The sequence below is a fragment of the Pavona decussata genome, unplaced genomic scaffold, assembly GCF_977016875.1.
Source record: "Pavona decussata unplaced genomic scaffold, jaPavDecu1.1 SCAFFOLD_72, whole genome shotgun sequence".
Taxonomy (NCBI): Eukaryota; Metazoa; Cnidaria; class Anthozoa; order Scleractinia; family Agariciidae; genus Pavona; species Pavona decussata.
Window position 1 is genome coordinate 1350279 of NW_028145491.1, and position 24722 is coordinate 1375000.

At 41.6% G+C, this 24722-nt stretch overlaps 2 protein-coding genes and 1 pseudogene across 2 annotated transcripts in view; 1 reads left to right on the top strand and 2 right to left on the bottom strand.

Moving 5' to 3' along the window:
• Positions 1-1598: 1598 nt before the first annotated feature.
• Positions 1599-2767, bottom strand: LOC146476866 (melanocyte-stimulating hormone receptor-like). The gene has a single exon (XM_085113836.1). The coding sequence runs from the start codon at positions 2642-2644 to the stop codon at positions 1739-1741; it is 906 nt and encodes a 301-aa protein (XP_084969962.1). The 5' UTR covers positions 2645-2767; the 3' UTR covers positions 1599-1738.
• Positions 2768-3590: 823 nt separating this feature from the next.
• Positions 3591-10176, top strand: LOC146476867 (uncharacterized; annotated as a pseudogene).
• Positions 10177-10324: 148 nt separating this feature from the next.
• Positions 10325-24722, bottom strand: part of LOC146476868 (non-lysosomal glucosylceramidase-like) — a 20943-nt gene continuing 6545 nt past the window's right edge. The window contains exons 5-20 of the mRNA XM_085113992.1: positions 24218-24412; positions 23237-23509; positions 22632-22746; positions 21255-21408; positions 20712-20837; positions 20013-20170; positions 18979-19083; positions 17524-17631; positions 16760-16845; positions 16592-16657; positions 16310-16416; positions 15790-15932; positions 15294-15412; positions 14807-14920; positions 13641-13718; positions 10325-13137 (exon numbers count right to left, since the gene is read on the bottom strand). Coding sequence (XP_084970118.1) covers positions 12856-13137; positions 13641-13718; positions 14807-14920; positions 15294-15412; positions 15790-15932; positions 16310-16416; positions 16592-16657; positions 16760-16845; positions 17524-17631; positions 18979-19083; positions 20013-20170; positions 20712-20837; positions 21255-21408; positions 22632-22746; positions 23237-23509; positions 24218-24412 — 2229 coding nt within the window. The 3' untranslated portion in view covers positions 10325-12855. The remainder of the gene's footprint in view (positions 13138-13640; positions 13719-14806; positions 14921-15293; positions 15413-15789; positions 15933-16309; positions 16417-16591; positions 16658-16759; positions 16846-17523; positions 17632-18978; positions 19084-20012; positions 20171-20711; positions 20838-21254; positions 21409-22631; positions 22747-23236; positions 23510-24217; positions 24413-24722) is intronic.

Sequence of the window (24722 nt, forward strand, 5' to 3'; positions counted from 1 at the left end):
TCAGTGAAATCGATAGCCCCATTTCATTGGCCTATTGTATTTTAATGATCAACCTCGGGCCCAGGGCCTTCACAATGTTCGAATTGTCCGACGACGGCAAGGAACCTGGGACACGCTGCAAGAAACTCCACGACTCGTTACAATTCAGAACTTTGTCACGTGACACGTACTTGGTTTTCAACTTCACTACTCTTCACTACACTTTTTCCTGTATCAAAAATATGGTATCCATCCAGAAACCATATTTGGTCCTGGAAAAACAGGTCGCGAACAGGAAAATCAAGTATGTGTCACGTGCAAAATATCCGCGATTAGTGGAGTATTTTGCAGCGTGTGCCGCCGTCGGCCATTTTGAATATCTCGAATACTGTCAGGGGTTGTCTAGTAAACTGACGAGCACTTGGCTATTATGGATACCCTGATAGTAAAATATGACCATAAACGATCTTTTTTATATATATATTTTTTTAATTTGTGGTACATTTTAGCGGAAGGACAGACCCTAGCAACGAGGTTGGTTGCGGGAGACCTTGGACCAAAGCTCCTGTTACTTCCATTGTCATTAGCATACCCAGGTGCATTTTTGCTTTTTAATTCTCCAATCATTTATGCCCCATACGTTTTCGCCGGCATGTTTGTTTGTGATCTTTGTTTCTTACCTTCATACATATTAACATTAAGTCTCACACATCATCGTTCTTTTGAACGGATCTTCTTTCACTTAGTTTTCACCACACGGAAAAGCATCGATATCATGATAATCAACGTTTTTCTTCCAACGTCTGAACGCGACGGACGGGAGTTGAAATGTTAGCGAGCGAAAGGTTTAATGCGCCAAATCGCGGCTTGAAAGCAGGTTATTATATAATGGAATTCGATCGATATGGCGAAAACATACCTAAAACCCTCCTATTTTCTCTAGTCTTCTCTCCTTGGTTGTATGTAACTGTGAAACGTTTGAATGAATTCCAAACCAGAACAAAAACGTCCGCGGTTGCTTTCTTGGACTTATCAGTATTGCTGTCCAACCCACCCACTCTGGATTTTAGCTAGTACTGACCAGAAATAACTCGGAAAATGTTTTCTTTTGGATTCGATAAGTCAGCGATAATTTCATTCCACACACGAAAGGTAGACACGAGAAGAGTGCACTGTCTGTAGTATTGCCACTTGAGGTATCCATATAAGTCCCTTCAGGTCGCTATCAATTTGATATACATCAACGAATAAGACCTATCTAGTACTTGACTAGAAAGCTTTAGCGCAAATTAATTGTTCTTCCAATAAGAGACAACTGGAGTGCCGGCCATCTTATATTTACACATATTCCATGCCTCCCTTGAACAATGTTTTTTTCTTTACATTGAATTAATAAGTGAAGAAACTTCATTGAGAGAAACAATCTAAAACAAACGTGTACATTTACAAAATTAAGAAGAAAAAAAAAACTACACTGAAAACGTTAAGAACATATTGATTTAAAATGAGCGCTTAAAACGCTCGGTTCTCACTCTTGGCAATATATAGTTATGTCCCCGCTTGCGTAAGTGCGGCAGCTCTCGGCTTTCGCTTAGCTGGTCAGGGGTACATGCCCAAGAGCCTGTTTTTTATTCCGAGCAGGGAAAAGTCTCAAAGGCAAAATCGAGATCCACTTTTGTCCAACTTGGTGAAAATTTGCATAATTTTCAGCTGATCGTGCCGACATTGGAAGAAATCATGTCCACTACCCTGTTAGCGTTTATTGTCTTCTCAGAGTATTCTTTACAGCCTGTCGTATCTCCCTTATTCGCCAACAGTACACAAGTGGATTCAAGAACGAGTTGATCAAAACAACAGTTTTAACATAGTCATAGGCAATCTTCACGGACCTCGTATAGCCAATAAATGCTTCTACGAGCATTGTCACACCAAATGGAAGATAGAAAATCAACAACAAACAATAAATATAAAGTACAGTCACAGCAGACTTTTTACACTTGAGCACGTTCACCGTGTTGGTCTGAAGACTCAGGACGGCCATGTTTTGGTCATTTATCTGGCGTTGGTGTCTGCGAACGATTTGAAAAATTTTAGAAGTACTGAAGGCTATAACAAGAAGTGTGACAAACAATATAACCAAGGGGAAAACATTCCAGTCCGCAGTTTTCATCCAAAACTTGACTATCACAACTGTTATTGAAAAGATCCAGAGAGAGCAAGCGGTCTGAAATACCCGAGGAACAGTCACAGTTACGCTGTATCTTAAATGAAGAGTTACAGCAAGAAGACGATCAATGGATACTGCAGCTAAAGTGAGTAACGAAACACCAGACGTTATGTAGCTTAATACATTCTGAATCATTTTCAACGTACAGTACGTGGGAAAATTATCCACAAGCTCGGCTATTTTGAATGCCACCAAAAATGGCTGACAAATCGCCCCCACAAGAAGATCCGTAAATGCAAGGCAGCACAGAAGGATGAAAGATGGCGAATGAAGATCTTGGTCTTTACGAATCGCATGCAGGATGATAACATTTTCCGCGCAAGTTATCAACGAAAACACTGAGTTGAAAATACATGTTAGAATATTTGTGATGAAAACTTCCCTCGTTTTGTCCAAGTTGACATTAAAATAGAAGCAAGTTTTGTCCGTTTCGTTCATGACCGACAGGGAATCTGTTTGATGGCCCTGCTAACAAGTAATAACCAAGTCAGTTGAATCAGATGTCGTTAGAAATTTGGTTCTACAACCTTAGTGTAAATTTCTTGAAAAGAAGACTGATGGAGGTTTGTTTTCTCATTTAAGGGAGGAAGTTGTGTTTAAATGCTAATGAGTTTTTATTCGGCCCAAATTTATGTCAGTTATCTTGTCAGATCGTATTCTGACAAGAGCCAATGTGAGTTACTCGTTCTAATAAGCAGATGACGTGCGGTCTTTTACTTTCGCTTTTTGATAGCTAATTGAAGTAGTTATAAAGATAGACAAGGTAACATCTGGTCCCAGTTGTTCAAAGAGTGGATAACTTTATCCAGCAGAAAAGTCGCTACCGAACGGATAAAATGTATTAGTTGGGGTACATTTTAGCCGCTGGATAAAGTTATCCGCTCTTTGAACAACTGAAGCCTGGTGAAAAAAAAGACGGTAAAATAATTATTTGTAAGTATAATTGATCCAGATGCTACTTCTATCGTGTGCCGAACCCAATTGATGAATTTAGTAATTGGAAAAAAACGGCGTCCAAAGCCGCGCAATCATTGCGAATTTTATTTTTACTTACCGGGTAAGTCTGTCACTCAATACTAAGCATTTTAGACCGCCTTAAAAAAAATAATAATAAATAATAATAATAAATCAGTGAACCCATATGATGTGACTTTAGTGGTGAAAGATGAAAAGGAATTTAAGGCTCACAGGCATGTTTTCTCAGTAGCGAGTCACTTCTTTGAAAAGCTGGAAGTAATAAAGAAAATAAGTGAGAGCATGACTTGGCTTTCGAGATTACCGACTCGCTGGCTAACACGCGTAGCAGGAAGGAGAGTCTCCCCTCTCCCTCAGACTTGGGTGCCGACTCACTGGCTTGATAAGATAGAAATTTGTCTTGACGCCAGTACCGGTCAGCGGTACTATGAGTTAGCATCCGTTATCTGTTGTTCGTAGCCGGGCGTCCGCCATATTGTTACTGTGACTCGGTCGCTAGTTGTATCCCAGTTTGATTAAAGCCTTACACGAATTGGTCGTGCCTTGGTTCTTGCCTTATCTTCCTAACTGGCGTGGTGGCAGCGTTCGGTTCAACCCAAGCCTCACCTTTTTACCGTACAAAGTCACTTTTAAGCCTCGACCGCAGGAACCAAAACAGTGTATCCTTCGCTGTGAAAACACGTCCCGGAGTTTTACCTCGTATGTAATGGCGTCTTCTCTCCGCGCACCGAAACAGTGGTGCCTTTCCAAGGTGGAAACTATTAATAGCTTCGAGAATTGGAAGCAAAATCTGCTTTACACATTATCATTGGACAGCAACTTCGCTCCCTTCCTAGCCGATGGCGTTCAATGGTTGAAAAAGACCAAAGCCCAACCACTTCGAGGACTCGAAGCCGATGGTGATTCCATACCTCTTGCTCGACGCCTCACCGGTGGACAAAAAGTCAACTTTCTCGAGCTGATGCTAGGTCAGATTGCGAATTACTGCCCTATCATTTCCCGAAGCACTTTGGTGAAAAATTCAACGTCACTCGAATACATCTGGCAAACTATTCGCCAGCACTTTGGTTTCCAAGCCACCGGCGCACAGTTTATCGATTTTTCTGACATACACCTCGCAGCGGATGAGCGCCCTGAGGATCTGTACCAACGCCTCATGGCTTTTGTGGAAGATTCCTTACTACGTGTTAACGGTTTAACTCACCATGGCGAACATGTTACAGAGGATGAGGAACTAACCCCTACCCTAGAAAACTTTGTCATTCTTGCTTGGTTGCGACTCATTCACCCCAGTCTCCCTCGTTTAGTCAAGCAACGTTACGGCACGGAGTTGAGGTCTCGCACCCTTGCCTCAATTAAACCCGAGATCTCTCAGGCACTTAGCTCTCTCCTCGAGGAAATCCGCGCTTCAGATGATGCTAAGACTCTACGTGCCGCGGTAGCTGATGATTTTCGTCGCCCCCGTCCGGGCGGCAGGAGTGACCCTAAGATCCACACTAGATCGCCCCGTCAGGACAAGGTCTGTCCCTTATGCAAGCAAGCCGGTCGCTCTAACACCAACCATTTCCTCAGTCAGTGTACCTTCCTCCCTGACAACGACAGGCGCTTCATGGTAGAAGAGAGACAGATCGTCGGCATACTGGACGACGAACAAGACACCACCTACGACCGTGATCCTGATCCACCCTGTCATGAAACAACTTTGCCTACCCCTGACGTTGTTGCCTACCGTGTCCAGACCCGTCAATCTCCTTATATGGATGTCTTTCATGGTCACCGTGTTGTACGTATCACCATTGACAGCGGGGCAACTGGAAATATGATCCGCCACTCCACCGCGAAACGTCTTGGGTGTCCAATTATATCAAGTGCTCAGTCTGTCCAGCAGGCAGATGGCTCTTCTCAGCTTCAGGTGGTCGGAGAGATACGGACTTCCTTCACCCGCGACAACACAGACTTTACATTCGAGGGACTTGTCGTCGAGGATCTTGACGTCGAAGTGCTTGCCGGTACCCCTTTCATGGAGGCAAACGACGTTGCCGTCCGGCCTGCCAAGAGAGAGGTGCTACTTGGCAATGGCTCCACCTACACATACGGGTCCCAGGCCCCTCTCAGCCCTCCCACAACCGTCCGCAGAGCCTTTGTTCTCCGTGCTCCTACTCCCTCCAAGACTGTTTGGCCCGGAGAATACTTGGAAGTACAGCTCCCAGACGATGCTCCCCCTGACTCAGAGTATGCACTTGAACCCCGCACTGACGCACCTAGTTTACGTAATCTCAAGCCCTCTCAGCTGTGGCTGCAACCCGGTGTCGTTTTCAGTGTTGTGCGGGCAATCCGCATACCAAACCTGTCAACCGAACCTCGATTGCTTAAGCGTCACGAACACTTCTGCCAGGTCACCCCTGTCTTCGAACCAAAAGAGGAGCCACCATCAAGTCAGCCTCCTACTCAGCATCCGTTACCTCCCTCTCACGCTTGCCACTCTGCGTCCGTCCAGGTGGACCCAGACCGCATTCTCCCTGAGGCTGTCAGAGCCAACTTCCAATCTCTGCTCAGTGAGTACGACTCCGTATTTGACCCTCAGTTCCCAAGTTACAATGGATCCGCAGGTCCTTACCAAGCAAAGGTCAACATGGGTCCTGTCGAGCCCCCACAGCGGAAAGGCCGCCTCCCCCAATATGCCCGCGATAAGCTCGTGGAACTCCAAGAGAAGTTCGACCACCTAGAGCAGCTTGGTGTCTTCCAGCGCCCTGAAGATGTTGGTATCACTGTAGAATGCCTGAACCCTTCTTTCCTTGTAAAAAAGCCGAACGGCGGTTCTCGTCTTCTCACTGCCTTCGCTGACGTAGGCCGGTACAGTAAACCCCAACCATCCTTGCTGCCTGACGTGGACTCCACCTTGCGCCGCATCGCCCAGTGGTCTCATATCATCGTCACAGACCTGACAAGTGCCTTTTACCAAATACCTTTGGCTAAAGAGTCCATGAAGTATTGCGGCGTCGCCACTCCGTTTAAAGGAGTACGAGTCTACGTTCGTTCCGCTATGGGTATGCCCGGATCGGAAACTGCCCTTGAGGAGGTTATGTGCCGCGTTCTATGCCCACTACTACAAGATGGATCCGTTGCCAAAATTGCTGATGATCTGTACTGCGGCGGCAACACACCCCAAGAGCTACTCCACAACTGGAAGAGGGTCCTACACGCCCTACACAAGTGCAACCTGCGTTTGTCCGCCCACAAGACCATCATCAGTCCCAAAACTACCACTATTCTCGGCTGGATCTGGAATGCTGGCTCCCTCTCTGCTAGTCCCCACCGTCTTAACACCCTCGCCACGTACCCCGAGCCGAACACTGTTGCGCGCTTGAGATCCTTCATTGGCGCTTACAAAGTTCTTTCCCGTGTCATTCCAAGGTGCTCAAGTTACCTTGCTCCACTGGATGCTGTGACAGCCGGCCGTCCTTCTCAGGACCGATGATCTTAGGGCCGCATTCCGTAGTGCTCAGGACGCTCTTTCCTCTGCACTCACCATCACGTTACCCAGACCCGAGGACCAGTTGTGGATTGTCACTGATGGAGCCGTCCGGGACCCTGGAATAGGTGCCACCCTCTACATAACGCGCGGAGATAAGTTATGTGTCTCTGGCTTCTTCAGCGCCAAGTTACGGGGCTCCCAAACAACGTGGCTTCCGTGCGAAGTCGAAGCCCTCTCCATTGCAGCAGCAACTAAGCACTTCAGCCCGTATCTTATCCAGTCCGTCAAAAAGGCCTGCATTCTTACTGACAGTAAGCCCTGCGTTCAAGCCTATGAGAAGCTCTGTCGCGGTGAGTTCTCTGCCAGCCCCCGCGTCTCCACCTTCTTGTCTGTCGTGAGTCGCTACCAAGCATCAGTCAGGCACGTCTCCGGCGCTGCAATCCTCCCGTCAGACTTCGCAAGCCGAAACGCCGCCGCCTGTGACAACGAGACCTGTCAGGTGTGCTCTTTCATTTCTCGGACCAGAGACTGTTGTCCGAGCCGTGTCTGTTCAAGATATCCTCCAAGGCAATGTTCGCCTTCCCTTTACCAGCCGACCTGCCTGGGTGACCGTTCAGTCTGAGTGCCCAGATCTACGCCGCACCCACGCTCACCTCGTCCAGGGTACTAGACCGTCCAAAAAGCTCACAAACATAAAGGACGTCAAATGTTATTTACAAGTTGCGTCAGTTGCAGATGATGGCCTCCTTGCTGTGCGGCGTCATGAACCTTTGTCACCGCCTAGAGAGTGCATCGTTGTCCCACGCCAAGCTTTGGACGGCCTTTTGACTTCCCTCCACATACAACTCAGCCACCCGTCCTGTCACCAGTTGAAAATGGTTGTCAAACGCTATCTATACGCTTTCGATCTGGACAAGGCTGTCTCTCGTGTTTCTGATGGGTGCCACTCCTGTGCAGCAATCCGCAGCTCTCCAATCGCACGTATTGACCAGTCCACTTCCTCTCCACCCGACACTATTGGCCGGTCCTTCGCCGCAGACGTCATCAAACGCTCTCGCCAGCTCATCTTTGTCCTCCGCGAGACTGTGACCTCTTACACTTCCAGTGTATCTCTTGAAGACGAGCGTCATCAAACGTTACGCGACGCCATTGTAAAGCTCTGCTTAGAACTGCGCCCTATGGATGGCCCACCTGCCGTGATCCGTACTGACCCTGCCCCTGGCTTTAAGGCTCTCGTTAACGACCCTCTCTTAAAGAAGCATAGAATTACAATTGAGCTTGGTCAGGCCAAAAATCCCAACAAGAATCCCGTAGCTGAGAGACCAGTCCAGGAGTTGGAAACAGAACTTCTCCGCCAGGAGCCTTTAGGCGGTGCCGTTTCTCCCCTCACTCTCGCCGTAGCCACTTCTGCCTTGAACTCTCGTATCCGTTCACGTGGCCTATCCTCGCGAGAAATGTGGACACAGCGGGACCAGTTTTCAAACCAACAGTTACCCCTTGCCGACGACCATTTAATTGCCCTCCAGCACGAGCAGCGTCTATTCAACCACCCCCACAGTGAGCGCTCCAAAGCTCCGTTGCACAGCAGGCGTCCTACTCCTTTAATTGATGTTGGTGACCTGGTGTACCTTCATTCCGATCGGAACAAGTCTCGAGCCCGCGACCGCTACCTGGTTGTAGCCATTGTTCCACCACTCTGTGATATCAAAAAGTTCATTGGATCCCAATTACGCAGCTCATCTTACCACGTCAAACTTACTGAGTGCTTCAAGGTCCCTTCCGACTTGGCTGATCCCTTACATCCTCCTCGCCAGTGTCGCGGCCATGACTCAGATGACGAAGACGATCCTGATACCACACCTCACCCCCCACCCTCGCTGCCTGACATCCCTGATGCTATTTCTGCTTCAGCCCAGCATCTATCTAACACTCCTCCCTGTGTTACACCACCTGCTCCCACCGTTTCTGTTGACCGCATCATGGACGACACAGCTGCCCAGCCATCTTGCCCTGAGGACCGCTCTTTGGAGAAGGCAGTCGTTCCAGCAGACCCCGACCCTCCTGGCCTGCGGAGATCATCTCGCACTAGACGTCGTCCTGCGCGTTTTGACGATTATGATACTGAACTATAGCCTTTGTTACTGATCGGTGACGTTTAAGTCAGTTTAAGAGTTAAAGTAGTGCTTTTATGTACTTTCCTCTATGTTTTTGGTTCCAGTTTTCTTGCTTCCACGCTATGTAAAAAAAAAGGAAAAAAGAAGTCACGCCAGTACCGGTCAGCGGTACTATGAGTTAGCATGCGTTATCTGTTGTTCGTAGCCGGGCGTCCGCCATATTGTTACTGTGACTCGGTCGCTAGTTGTATCCCAGTTTGATTAAAGCCTTACACGAATTGGTCGTGCCTTGGTTCTTGCCTTATCTTCCTAACTGGCGTGAGGCTGTTGTATACACTATTGGCGGGTATCAAGTAACATCTAGTGGTGTCCATAACACTGAAATGCTATCTCTTCCCCAGTGCGCAAGATAGGACACAGAACAATGCACATGGAAGGGCATAGCAAATTTACAACAAGCAACGCGTCTAGCCTTTGGTGTTGGTACACGCGAAAAGGTTTTCATTGCTGGAAGTGTGGGCGTTTGCGATAATGATTTGAAAACCTGCCAAGTGTATAGCGTGGCAACAGATGAGTAGCATTTCATAGTCACTTTAAACCTCCCTCGTCGGATGGGAAGCCTGGTGTTGGTTGACAAAGGGTTCTATATACTGTGTGGGTTCAATCCAGTTCTGAGGAACAACGTGCAGTTGAAAAATATGAGTGGAATATTGAGATACGTGCCCCTAATCAAAGATCAAAGATCTTGGGACCATTTCAATGCCTGCTCATTTCGATTTTTCAATGTAGACTTGATGAGGTATTAGCATACCTCAGTGACCGACTGTCGCGTAACGCGCAATCTGATTGGCTACACAGGTGCCGCCTATCGATCGATAGACGGCAGTTTGTCAGAGCGCGCGCGATTTAGCATGCATCATTGCAAATATATCAAAATTTATAAAATGAAAAGATTTTTTTGCTTCATAGATCGATCACTGAGGTATGCTAAAACAATTAGACGGCTCGCTCTCGGTTTCTATCGCCTTTGATAGTTGGCTCGGGGCTTCGCCCCTCGCCAACTATCAGCCGATAGAAACCTCCAGCTCGCCGTCTAATTGTTAAATAACGATAAGAGTGAGAGCGGTGGGAAATTGCAAACTTCGCCCTGAATAACAAACTCTGACCAGTTGTGTCTGAAAATTGCTGGGCTTTAGTGTGAGCAAAATAAACCACAAGACTTTCCGTTTGGGAAACTCAATTTGCTGAAAAAATAGCTCGACAAAATGCGCGTAAAATGTAAGGTGATCGTAACTGAACGGAAACTGACGAATGACCATCTGGAATTTTCGTACGAAAACTGTATGATCACTTCTCGAATGAAATTGTTTCCAGGCATTTTCGATTACAGAGCCCAAGCCGTAAATATTTTTGTTGTTGTTTTTTTCTTTTGTTTTCCTTTTAGCACGCACAAAGAAGAGCTCTCCTTCAAATGTTCTTCTGCTGGGTCAAGAGTGGAACGTTAAATGGTAAACAAAATGTACGGGTTCCTCAGTCAGCGAGGCGTTACCAGGGTAACTGTACCAAGTCTCATAGATAACTTTATTTCAGCAATCACAGTGTATACACAAATCTGGAGTGTCTCAATATATTAAGAAGGTATTAAATATAATTTTTTACAATTCGTTTAGTTTTTCACTAAGCTAAATAAAAGTCCCCTTAACCTTAAAATATAAATTACACTTGACCAAAGGAAACTTATAACCTTTGCTACATATTGTGTTTGTTTGTTGTTGTTTTGTTTTGCTTTTGTGTCTTTCCACTATTTTTATTGCAATTTCCATCATATCAACATTATGAAACTAAATCACTGTTTTCGTTCCAAGTAAACTTAGCACCCTTATCTTTTCTACCGTCTGGCCAAATGGGTTTGGCGTTGCAGCGTTCTACAGGGAACGTAAGTAGCGACCACGGCAACGCCAAGGAAAACGCCATTCGAAAATTTCAATTCATGCTGTTTAAGGAACTAAATTGAAAAGGAACGCCGCTCAAGTTAGAAAAGAGAACAAAAACATTCAGTCGTGTGTTAACGCACTCCACAAAACCTTGAATTTGGCTTAAACAGCATGAATTGAAATTATTGCAAAACACGTCGCTATTATGCTCATTACACCTAATCTTTTGTGGGATTCTCGTTGCCGTTACCGTCATTGTTGCTTAAGTTCCCCATTACCTCGTGTAAAATATCATTTGGAAACACGTTATAACTGCATTCACTTAGGCGCACAAACACCACCAAATTCGTGTTGTTAGACCCCAAACAAGTTGACAATCTCGGGCTTCACACTGCAAATCTCCAAAACATGACGGTGGCAGCTGGTTTCATTACCCTCTCGATACAGCTTTCTTATTTAGGAATTGTTTGTTTGACCAAAATAAGGAAATAGCATGTGAACTTCCAACACTCATTACGAGGTTGCCTTATGAATATAGACTAGCTGACACGTGACGACTTGTTCCTTCGACTACCAACAATACTATGCTTTGTTCTTGAAAATAATAATTACAAATTTCATTGCACAAGACATGTTTCGGATATACTACATCTATCATCAGTTGTACAAATGCAAAGGCACCAATAGGTGTAATATAAATGTAGAAAACTGCAAATAAAGGAAAATGATTCCAATACAATAATTGCAATACGATCGATTTGTTGTTTGGGTTTTGGGTGAGGGTTGCTCCCTTTCGAGTGTCAATCATTGTATTACATATAATCTCTGGGTCATTACGATTTTCCTTTGGGATGTTACTTTTGCTAACTGATATTCTAAAATATTGTAGTTTTCTATATTTACACCACACATTACAGCCTTATGTCCAAACTGGGATGAAGAGAAGTGATGATGATGTTTATAATGATACTTCTGCTGATACTAATGATGACGATGATGATGATGATGACCATGACGATGATGATATCACACCCATTAGTACCTTTGCATTTTTACAACTGATGATCATCAAGCTTTCTTCTTGACTTCACCTAAATATATTAACAATGAAATATTATATTAAAACAGTAAATCATCTTTGATTGAAATCTTAAAAACAGTTAAGTAATGATCCACAAACTTACTAAAAATATATACACAAACAACTCCGCTTAACCACTAGTGATGACAGGACAATCTATCTTCCGTACACATGACCAGCATGTTAGGTAAACAAGTGCGTTATCGCCGACATAGAAGAAACTAGCGTGAAAACGCCGTGAGTTGTCTACCTGTACACGACCTCTAAATGAAGAATAAGGCCTCCTGTCTTGAAAGCAGAGAGATCAATCTGCATAAATACTGGCATTGTGTATTAACACAGACATTTGTATTCTTTCCATTTTAAGCTTTGTAAATATGAATTCAAGTGCACAAAATAAAATAACCAATTCCTTTCTGACCTATGACTCTTAAAATAAACTCTTTTTACCCTTGAAAAAACAATTTGTATTTGTACCCAAATTTTCATTTATTTCTTACTACAAAGTCACTTGTATAGATACATGTATATGGGTGTATAGGAATAAAACTGATACACAACTGTGTTACCAGGTAAGCACTGTTTCCATGATATATATGTATTTTCGCGTTGCAGAATATTTGCTTTCAAAATGTAAAATCTTGTAACTTTATACAAGAGACATTATTAAATGAAACTGAAATTATAGTTCTTGAATAAATTAATTCCTTCAATTTAGTGATAGTACGAGCCTACAATACTTTGTAATATTTCTGTCATCCCGCTTCATGGAAATGACAGACAGTTACATGTTAAACGAGACTATAATAAGTGCAAGCTTGTATTAAATAAGGGAAATAACTGCGTCAAAGGGAATAATACAAAAAGAACTTGTTTCTTGTGTGTGTATGAAAAGAGTTCAATGCTCAGCACCTTTGTTCAGGCGTTGTTAATAACTTAAAGAACACCTTTTGGCAGTCTCTATAAGTAAACTAACCTCGTTAGGCACGGAACATATTTCTGTACAGCTATGTAAATTGTATGAATGCTAAATACTAATAAATATATATACAATACGTGCATTTGTAGAACTATGTCGAACTATCACTGGATACTTTACAAAAACCATTACATTGAGAATAGTCGGGGCTCGAAGCAGCGGTATCGCCCTGGGCGGCAGGCGTCACGGCAAGCTTGTGTTTGTTTTCCAGCGCCCACTGCATGGCCCAAATGCTCAGCGGTCTCATGTACGCAAGAGATCGGAAGTTTCCATTAGCAACAATGGCCTCGGGAGTCTGGAAACCCATTCCCAATCTCTCAAAACAAGTGTTATAAATGCCGCTGGCTGTTTTGAAGCCCTCATCAACGAGACCCTAGAAAAATAAAACTCTTCATCATGCTAAAATTCGAATTAATTTTAATTTCCAATGATATAGCCGTGAAACGGATCAAACGCGCAACAGAATACACAAAACTAAAATAATGGCTAGGCTCTACCAATCAAAATGCAACTTAGCTTTTTAATCATCCAATCGGAGACGACAAGGCCAGTAAGTGTGAAGTGATGCAGGAATGTTCCAAGTTTGTTGGTTTTTTATGCAGTAGAAAACTTGATTCCTAACGCGCGTGCGCATGCTGATCGCATTTCGCCTTTTCTCATAGCTCTCCTTGTTTCTTATTACAAAAGGTTTCGTTGGATAATAAATTCCTGATTAGCTGTATTAGTATGTAGTCTCGCTGTATATATTTACTTACTGTTTCTATTTTGGCCAAGGAGGGAACAGGATCCGTGAACACAGAGAATAAAAGTGGGAAGTTCAGCCCCGCTCCACCCTTCTCCTCCCCTCCCACACTCCCACAAAACAAGATACAGTACCTCTTGAATCATAGCAGCAGCTACAGCATATGTTACTCCGGTCCAGACCTCCTCTGCCTGCAGACTACTCGTGTCAACCTTTTGAGAAATTAAATGAAAAGTGCAAGTGCCTTAGCCATATAAAGTTCAACTGTCATAACATATCAGTAAAGTTGATAGAAAGGTAAGGTCGCACACAGACTGAAAGCAGCTGGGTTTTTCTGTACTTTCCAGTAATATTACTACCCTACCCGTGGTGCAATGCTAAGACCATAGAAGGGTGACCCCAAACCATTTACTAGAGGTGCTTACCATTTAAGCAAACCACCTGGATGGAAATTTTCGGCATAACTACGAAATGATTTAGCTTGTCTTAACCGAAGATGGATAACATGCAAAATGTATGAACATCAGCTGTAAATCCCGAAAGGAGTGATAAAATTGCATCACTTTGACCAGAAGCCCATAATTTCAGAAGTCCTCCAAATGGAATGATGCGTACCATTTGATTTTCCAACTGGAATTTCCGGGTTTTCCATGTAAATGGTAAGCACCTTATGTCTCCAGTAATCACTTAAACAACCGGGTGGAGACAGAAAGGTGGAGTGAATGAAACAAACAACACAATTCTTTGACCAACGCAGCCTTGAGCCACCGACCTTCACATCTTACAACCGCAAACCCGAGGTTCTAACCATTACACAACTGCGTTTCCATTAACTACAGTTAAAAGACGATCTTTTGACGCAACATTATTCAAAAAGCCCTTGTATTGTCACTGGGGGGTGAGGAGCAAAGTGGTCTGCTTCTTCTTGACAAAAGAACTCCCAGATACCTTAAATTTTTCACAGATTAGAATTCGCAAAAGCAGAATTCGAAGAAATTGGCTGGTTTTTTTTTTTTTTTTAATGTTTTGCACACGCAAAGGCTGCATCTGATTCCAGTATAAAAAGTAGAGTTTTTTGTTAAAAACAGGTGCAAAAACATGTGCATAAAGTAAAGGGATTATAACCAGCCCGTTACTTCCACATTTAAACTGAATTATAGTATTAAGCATGGTTACAAATTGATGGAACCACCAAGCTACGGCAAAGGGTGCTTCAGAGCTATAAAAGGAAGAGCCACAATGGTATGACAACAATGGTTGAATCCAGATGACAGTATGGTAACAGTATTGGTGATCATACCTGTCCAGTGGGTCTCATGCCATTCACAGCACCCATGGTCCCATGTTGAAACTGAAGCACATTAAACTTGTAAACTGTCAGCAAGGCACTCATTACATTCTCTCTTGGAAACACCTGAAAATAAGAGAAAACTGTCAGCTGGATTAACAAAATAACATTTACCTTATAACCAAAGTTTAGTCCGAATTAAACACTTTGCAGTTACGCATGCAGATGATTCCATCGAAAACTGAATCACACAGGGAAATTCTCAAAAAAGTGTCTTTTTGTTCACAACAATCTTATTCTAATGCAACAAAAAGTCAAAGGACGCTATGATGTATGATAGGCTTTGTGACAACACCTATAGGAGAGGGTGCTATTCGAGTTTAGGTGAAAATTGTCGTTCTAACGATCTCTGCGAAGCATAGCCACATTCTCTACGCTTGCCTAAGACGTACTTATAAGGCGGAAGATTTCACGCAGACAATCACCATTACTGTCTTACCCGGTCAGTGGGTGACTGTCCAAGGTCACACGCCTTCAGATACCATTGTCCTGCCATCTGATCAGCCATTATACTGTCACTGTACTTACTGGTGCTGCTATCGTAGTTGTAGTAGAGTCCTACACAACAATGAATACAATACAAAATTCTTGAAATTATACAATCTAAAAATGCCATGTTCATCAAAAGTAACTTGTATTCACTTACATTCTTTACAAAGCTCCGGATGGAAAACTTTGAGAATGTTAACAACTCGAGCGAAGGTGGAGTTTTCTCAGGCAGTCACGTAAAAAAAAAACATAGAAACAATAAACTAAAAACAATTCACTTGATTGAAGTGTCTCCTTGAGCTAGTCGCCAGTTTCTCCATGCCCGTCGAGTCCTGTGTCGTGCTTTTCTAGTTACCTTAGCTGTTTTATTTTAATTGGTTTAAGTGTTCATCTGGCAAATTGAAAACTGCCCTTACTGTAACATATAAAAACGAGTAGCATTTTACCATTCCATAGAAGAGAGTGATAAGCTTTCTTTCCGTTGTTCAGAATCTTCGTGTATTTAGTTGCCTCGTCTGGAAATCCCAAAATAGTGGCAATTTCCTGCATGACTCGCAGAGATGCCAACCACAGGCCTCCGCAATAAGCACTGGAATCAAAGTTCATAGTTGTTAGATTCGGCCACAGCTTTGTAACCTTCACTATCCCATTCAGTCTGCTAGACCCCTGTAGCACGCTTTCACACGCTTGTCACAAGTAGCACGCTTTCACGCGCTTGGCACAAGTAGCGTGTTTCCCCACGCTTGGCACCAGTAACGCGTTTTCCCGCACTTGAACGCACTGGTAGCATGTTTATGTTTCAAGTTATGATTGGTTCATTGAGCTACATCTATTTCGGTTTGTTGTGACAATGCCGTATGTGAATATAAAGTCAGTTTAAGAATTCTGCAACTGTTCTTACAGCTCTTTGTTTTACTACGCAAATTAACGTTTATTTCAAAACAAAAGTGGTAGTTCTCCTTTTACCTTGGCCCTGTCACTGGCCACGCATCGTACGTTTGGTCTGCAAATCCAGAGTTTTCTATCAAGCCATCTCCATCGGTATCATAGACCAGCGTCTTACTTATCACCGTCTAAATAAGGTAAACAAACTACCATGCTAAATATTACACAACAAGGCTCACCATATTAGGCTCATCTGTATCTTTCAGTGAAAGATCACCATGCAATGAATGATTAACGTTAATGCTTTAAAACACATTAAAAAAAGAAATAGAAAACTTGTGTAACAGTGTATGGTTGGATTACCTTTGTCACGGGCCACATGTCTTGTAAAAACTGAGTGTCCTTTGTCGCCTTGTAGTCTCTGTACACCTGGAATAATAAAGTTTACCCATTAAACTGGTGTAAAACATGCCGATTAAATTTCTAACCAATGTTGTATTCAAATCTATAGAGTTTTCAGTTTAGCCATACCTGTAGCACAAACTTGAGATTGAGATCTTTCCACTGTGCTGTATCGTGAATAGTATAGGCATTGATTTTCTCCCACGGCTCCTCAGCTGAAGATCAATCATCAACAACAACATGAGACCGTAATAAAAGCAGAGTTAACTGAGTGTAAAAAGGTTTTAATGGTGTCAAAAACGGATAAAAGTACTGAGATGAGTATTGGTACGTAATATACAAAATAAGCGGATTGCACCTGTTGCGGAAATTGAAACATTTTACTTTTTTTTTTTCTGTGCGCGAGGGGGCTGAATTCTGTAAATTACGCAATCTGATTGGTTCAGGCAGCGGGCAGAATTTTTTGATCTTGCCAACGAACCTGGGTGGTTTTGTTGTGTGACTTGTTGCAAAACCTGGGCCTTGTTGGTCCGTAAAGGGACAAACTGTGCCCTGCGTCTGCTGCCTTGGTCCATACTCACGGGCACAGTTTTTCCCAATACGGATGCCCTGTGAATAACATATATGCATTTCTTATGTGAAAGGCTGTGATACGTTTAGGAATCCTTGTGGCATCTCTTAATAGTACAAGATACTTGCCAAAAAATGGGCTTACACTAAGTCAGGTTTAAACATTGTATTTTGTTTTGAGCCTAAAGAAAAAAAAAGGCCAGCAACGTTTTTCAGTATCTGAAAGCCTTTCTGGATCATGTAGGCGTTTAAAAACACGAGACAACAGGCATACTTTTGCAAAATTTTGTTTCAAGGTTTTTCCCATCTTTTTCAGAACTGACCTGGATCTCCTACATCATGTGGTACACAGCCAGGGACCTTCCTGCGACAGTTCCGTCCATTCATCATGGTCAGCATCACTTGAGTGTCTGCCTGGTTTACAGTTTGAGCTGCATGTCAAAAATATAACAACGTTAAAAAAAACTTACTAGATAGGTAACAGTATTGAAAAATACTTGCCGCGGTAACCATTTCATGAATGGACGTTGCCTAAACTATCAAATCTAATACTGTGGAAAACAATCAGTTACTGAATTTGATGCACATTGCTTTTCTCCACTCCCAAAAAATGTGTACTTGTGACTTATGAACTTTGAAAATGACCTAGCTCATCACCAGTCTCCCAGACTTTTAACTTTTAATTTTTTTTACATCAGAATTATCCAAGGTCAGTGTATCCAAGGTCACTGTATCCAAGGTAGTCCGTTACATAAGCCTTATTGGCTTCCTTGGGCTACCTTGCCTCGTTAATGTTTAATTTGTTTATGTTGTATTTGTGTGTGTGAGACAATACATAAACTGAAACTGAAGTGAAGTTGTTCAGTACTTTCAGCAACTAGCCGGTGTGTGGGAGGTGAAAGGCTCAAGTCCCGTCAGATACTAAGATTTTTTTCTTTCTCCATGCTCATGACATACTCAACACTCTAACTTTCTTACCCGGGCGTGATGTTTAAAGCATGATGTGTTAGCAAAATGCTGAATGATAGTAAGAGCATTGCAAATTAACTTGTTTCAGGCGTTCAGACGGTAGGGAAACACGTAAAGTAAGTAAATTGTGATGCCAGCGAATAATAAAGGAAAAGGAGACTGACTCTCAAATCTTTATTATTCGTTCGTATCATAGTTTTTCTCGCACTCATCCCCTCTATCTGAACACTTGGAAAGTCACTGAAAACCAGAGGCGCACAGCATTAGCATAAACATGACGTGCATGGATTGTGTTTACAAAAAAATCTTCTGTACATAGCAGTATACAGTGGAACCCTAATTTTACGATCATCGATCTAACGATATTCCTGATTTAACGATCAACATTTTGTGTCCCAGCAAAAGTTATTTACCACGATATCCCGATTTAACGATATGATTTTGCTGTCCCCTTTCCATATCGTAAAATCGAGGTTACACTATAACTGGTTGGCACAAAAGAACGTCCGGTGTCCTATGCTTATAAAAAGAAGTTTTATACCTCAAATAAACCGTGTTAGGGCTTAAGACATAAAATGCCCTTGTCCAGGAAAAAGAGAATTACGGACGTGCAAAAAAAGAGAAAAAGAAAATCTGAAATTTCAAAGCAGAATGGAATGTCACAATTTATTTTTTTTGCTGCTAGAAAATTATAATATCCAATTAGCGGTTTTACCAACGCTAAAATGTACTTATGATGATGGAAGTAACTCAAAGGGAAGGAAAGAACGGAGGAAAGATCTGAAAGATGCTACATAACTTGTACAAACCTATGTCATATTGAAGACTGAGCTGTAACTTTGGCCAAAGCAAGGCAAGGGCAAATGATGCATAGAAGTGGACATCATAGGTATTGTACATTCTGTATTCATGTCCTGTGAGTAAAACAAAGTTACATAAATGATATCAGATCACAAAACATCATTTTTGTATGTCAAAGGGATAAGGAGGTTAGTTTTCAAAGAAACTGTGGTGTTGTGTCTTGCGGGGAAGTGGATTCCACCACTCACTACATAAACCACATACAGGTTAACGTTCAAAACATCAGCACTTGAAGGACGGTGCCTAGTAATAACAGAATTTTTTTGCGCAGTTTATTATATGCGGGAAAAGCAGATCTTAGCAAGGGCTATTGGAATCCAAAAAGAAAATTGGGGGTAACCACGAACTTTTTAGTGATAATTAAGCAACAATAATTCTAAAAGGCGCTAAATTACAAAGCAATGTATGGCAATTTTTCCCCAAATTGAAGCTTTATTGTCTCTAAAAAATGCATGGTTACCCCCAATTTTCTTTTTCGATACCAAGAGCACTTGCTAAGTTTTGCTTTCTCTGCATGGTTTTAAGCCACACAAAAATATCCCTGTATTAGTAGGCACCACCCATAGGAAACCCGAGTATCTCAAGATGCGCAGAACGTATGCGCAGTAACAATAGTAGGCACCGTCCTTGATTCCTTTATGGTGGCCAAATTACCTTATCAACTCTGTTGATAAAACCAAGTGTTCATTTAGTGTATCAGTCAATCAATCAATCAATCAATCAATCAATCAATCAATCAATCAATCAATCAATCAATCAACTAATTAACTCTGCAGACTGTATAATGAAATAATGAAATGCACACATTTATATCTCAGTGGATAGAGCAACAGTCAAGATCAAATATTTGTTTCTTGCTTTATGTGGTTTCTCATTTCTTTACTATGGCTAACGCTCACTAGGAAATTCATGGGTTCACTTTGGTACTTCACCATACACTGCTGAGTTAATTCTCTGATCCATCATTTGTTTTAAATTATACCTTCTAAATATGCAAATCTGCCATATTCCTTAACAAACTCTGGGATGGGAGTCTTGTTGTTCTCTGTGGCGTTTGCAACATCCAGCCAAATGGTCCCTCCATCAGCAACAAAGTACAACTCATTGAAGAGTGCTGACTTGTACCAAGATGGTAACGAGCTGGAAAATGTCATAAAACCAGTTGCATTAAATGAGTAAATTAATTTCCATCATGTCATGTACTATTCATACACTGTATAACTTGAATGAAAGAAAGAAAGAAAGAAATATTGATGTGCTTTATTTGCCCCAAGTTCAAGCAAAGTTAAATTTTACAATCATCAGTTCAATAAAAATGATGTGGATCAGACTGAAGCTCTCAACAAACCCTTGTTGCTACTCAATTGGCTATGACCCCATATGTAAAAAGACTGAGTGAAAATGTATAATAACTTGTTGTGTTCTACATGTCATATGTATATAGGCATCCCAGAATAATGAGAAATTCAGGCATTAACTTACCAAAGAAGCAGTTACCTTTGTACTTACACTTAGAAAGAGAAAATACTCGTTTGGAGTCATCCAAGTATATAATTTAGTTTCTCATCAATATTGTTTTTGCTTCTTAAAATGCATTTATATAAGTATGGGTAAACCAACAGTCTTAACAGTACAAGCTACTTTATTTTACTTTGTTCCATGAAACACAAAATGAACTTACTCGTCTTGTAAGATTGGTTTTTGCCAGGCATCTATTTTGGATTCCCACATTGGGTAATGCGCCAGAGCATGACAACACAGAGCTTTGCTTGCATTGCCATGACGACCAAAGAAGCGAGTATAAAACCTAAAGGTACATGTAAAAATCAAAAGAGATTAAGAGACAACTACAGATGCATGGAATTCTCTACTCAACAGTACAGACAGGATCGCACTGTCCTTGCTTTTCAGTCCAATCTTGAAACGCATGTGCAAAATAATGTGGGTTAATTTCTCAATAACATTTATTACTGACTTTCTGCCCATGCTCATAATGAAAGCTGCTCTACAGTATATTTTTAATACCATTATTGCTTCTTTGCTTAATTTGAAGCAATTTGGTTTTGAGGCAAAATTATACACATTAGTTTTATTTGGGTCCACATCCTCTTGTATTTAGGGGCATCAGTTCAGACACGAGAAGTTGACTTGCTGCCCTGTTGTGTGTTGTTTGAACCAGTTGCCACCAATTTAATGATTAAGTGTCTAGCATTTACCATATTACCTGTAGTGTTTATTCTTTGAAGATCCAAAATGTACCACAGGATTGTCCCAACACAGAGCAAACTCCAGTTTTGCTTTCCCCTTGGATGGTATTTTGGTTGTTGCTGCCACTGCAGCACAGAAAGTTTGTTCTTGTTTGGATGGCTCACTGGGCGCTGTGTGGTAACACAATAATATACACACTCAAGCAGAAGTCGCACTTAGAATTTAGAAACTTGTATTGTAGAAAAAAGGGGGAATTATTCAAGCCAAAAAGGCATTAACCCTTGTGTGGAATTATTTTATGCAGTAGTAAAATAGCAGGAATGTCACACATGTATCCAGGTAACAAATAAACAATTAATGTAGCAGTTCCTAACATTACCATAAAGTTAACTTGTCTAGAGACCTCAGCAGACAAATAATAAAAACATGATGTTTGGCATAAAGGGGGAACACCACTTGGCTTGACAGACGATTCCTAGCGCTATTAACTGCATTAATGACCAGCGCTGGATCGGACAAGTTGTAGGCAGGTCCAAAACTAAAACAATCTAATAGACTAACTCTCCATGGCACTATGAACTGAAACCTCCGGCCAGCATATAGTGCAAAGAGCATTTTTTAAAACCAGCTCAAGCCTAATACTCCACAGCGCTACAAGCCGACTCTGCTGGCACGCGCTGGAAAAAGCATATAATGAGCTTCAAGGTTGTAGAGTTAAAAATAGCCTAAAAACAGAAAGCTTGGGGAACTTAACCGAATGCGAGCTTGAGAGTTGAACCCAAATTTATAGGAAAACAACAACAAAAAGGGAGGGAAGGGTGGGAATTACAAAATAGAGACACCAAAGGTAGACCTTACAGTAGGTAATACAGCAAGTGAGTGATATGTGGACTTTTACTAGACCTTTCATAGTTAGACATATGTCTTGGACTAAGCCAATGGCAAGTAAAGTACTATCGAACACAAGAGATTCATGTAGCACCTAACGAGACATGAATAGAGGTATTTATACCTTTTAGCCATACAAAACGAAGGATATAAATGTAACAGACAGTATTGCAACATGCTAGAAGAATAGGTATTGTACAAGGAGAGTAAAAGTACATCCATGTCCAATTTGCATTACGTAATGCTAACTGTTGACACAGTAACAACCAAGAGCTCAAGAGCGTCACGCTCCATTAACTGCGTTTTACAATACTTTTTTATATGATAACTAAGCAACCATCCATATCATAGAGCAAAGAGAAGTGAAAACAAAAAGTACTGTTAAATACTGAAATAAAACACTTTTTGGTTTCAGTTCTCTTTTATCAGACAGATGGTTGCTTGGCTTTTAAGGATACTTCCAACCATATTTTTATTGAGGATAAAACAAACATGTTCCTTGTACCTTTTGTTGCAGAGTTCAGTTTTCCGTCGTCCATTAAGTCCTCCCACACTCTTCTGCAAGGTGTTTGTGCATCAAATGCAGTTTTTGTTGTCACAGTTACAGCACTTTTTCCAGCCTACACAGTTTAATACAACAGGCAATAAGCAGCAGCACTCTTAGCGATTATGATTACTTTTTCATTTAGTTTCAGAGCTTTCCTGAAGTTTTGGCGAAATCTAGAAATCCAAGATGACAGATCCATGATGCCCCACATACATAAACATTATTAAAACTTGAATTTAAGTGTAGCTTGACAAACTAGTGTCTTTGAGTAAAATAAAAAATTAAAATGTAACAAAATTTGTTTTTAAAAAATTGTATTTTATTATACAAAATTACACACTTTTCACAATCAGCTTATGTTCGTGAAGAACTACTGTATAAAACACCCTGTTCAATCCTAGTCAAAGAGGTTTGAAAATTTTTCAACCAAGAACAAATTTAAACCACAATATGATCAAAGGAAGAATCCCCCAAACAGTACTCACAATTTAACTATTCCACAAAAGCCCTTTCATCACAGCTACGTGAAAGTTTTGTTTAAAGTTCAGTCAACATGAATCTACCTGATGCTGCGCCTTGGCTGCAATCCCAAATGTGTACGGCTGTGTGGGGTGTTGATGATGAAGAAGGACTCCTGTTACCTCATCAAGAACATGATTTTCCTTTGAGGAATGACTTCCAATCTTACATGTGAATGGTTGATTGTAATGGCCACTGGACACTTCATTTGGAGTGCCATCACTGTTTTGAAATGAGAACATGATTGATACTTCCACTTCTTCATCATTATTGTTTATCACTTCCCAAACAAATACAGCAACAGGTAGACTTGTGTCCTGCAAAATAGAATTCACATGCAATGGGTTTGGATAGTCTGTAAGTCAAGCATACACTATTTACAAAAGAGCTGGTAATGGTCCACTCAGCCCACAAGTATAGGCCTAAATCTTTTTCAAAAACAGCTGTAAGTTCACAAAAATGACATTAAAAAAAAAACAACAATTAAAAACGTCACTTGCCCCTTTTTATCAACAAGCCCCTTAATAAAGTTTTTATTCCACTGGGGAGCTTGGTCCTTATTCCTCCCTAGGGAGGGTAGGGAAGGGTAGGGAAGGGACACTCTATATGGCACATTCTGATTGACAGGGGTTTTGGTTAACGTGTATTTTTCTTTTCTATTTTTTTCTTTTTTTGTGTGGGGAGGGGAGGGGGTGGCAGCAGCTAAATGATAATGCAGTTACAGCTACTGCAGAACGTTTCTTATATAAATGTCCTGGTTGAACTGGGAACACCTTATGATTCAAATGACTGTACTGCTCATGTAAGGTGTGAAAATGTCAGTTGATTCTTTGTTATCCACCTTGATGAACAAAACAAGATTCTGATAGTTACTTTAAGCATCTTACTCCATAACTTGTGGCAAGTACCTCCATCCCTGACCCACTCCTCCCTCTGCCATCCTCGTAAGTCTCTACATAATATTCCAATATTATTCATACACATGGCAGTTAAATATTACATACTCTGCTGAACATTTCGCTTACTTTGTAATCATGAGGAAATACTGGAGAGATCTGTCGGCAAATCAGTTTGATATTTTGCCCTGGTAAGCAATAAATGGTCCACGCCCGAGGATAGAGAGCATGGTATGTCGCATTGGCGCCATTAAACCCCCAGTTCCAGCCTTGTAAACTGCGCCCACAAAGGACTCCATTGGGCCGGTTTGGAGACAAAACAGCCTGTGTAATAAAATATTGTTTAAATATTAGTACAGTAAGTGTGGGATCACTTATCAAGATTATTTGATGGCAAGGTAACAGTTTGTATTTGCAGAGAATACCTGTATGAATCCAACTGAGTATCACAAAAATTCAATAATTTATTATAACAACGTGGAAGATTTGCAAATTGTTCTTACTAACACTAGCTAAGTTATTAGATTACATGTAGTTCACTGTCACAAAGGAAAATACAAATCAACCTAGGTTGAAATCATTTTAACCTGGGATTCATTTTAACCTACTATACACTGTTGTTTGACAGTTGTAT

Excerpts from the sequence above, each read along its gene's own strand:
- LOC146476866 (XM_085113836.1), bottom strand. The coding sequence starts at position 2,644 with ATGAACGAAACGGACAAAACTTGCTTCTATTTTAATGTCAACTTGGAC.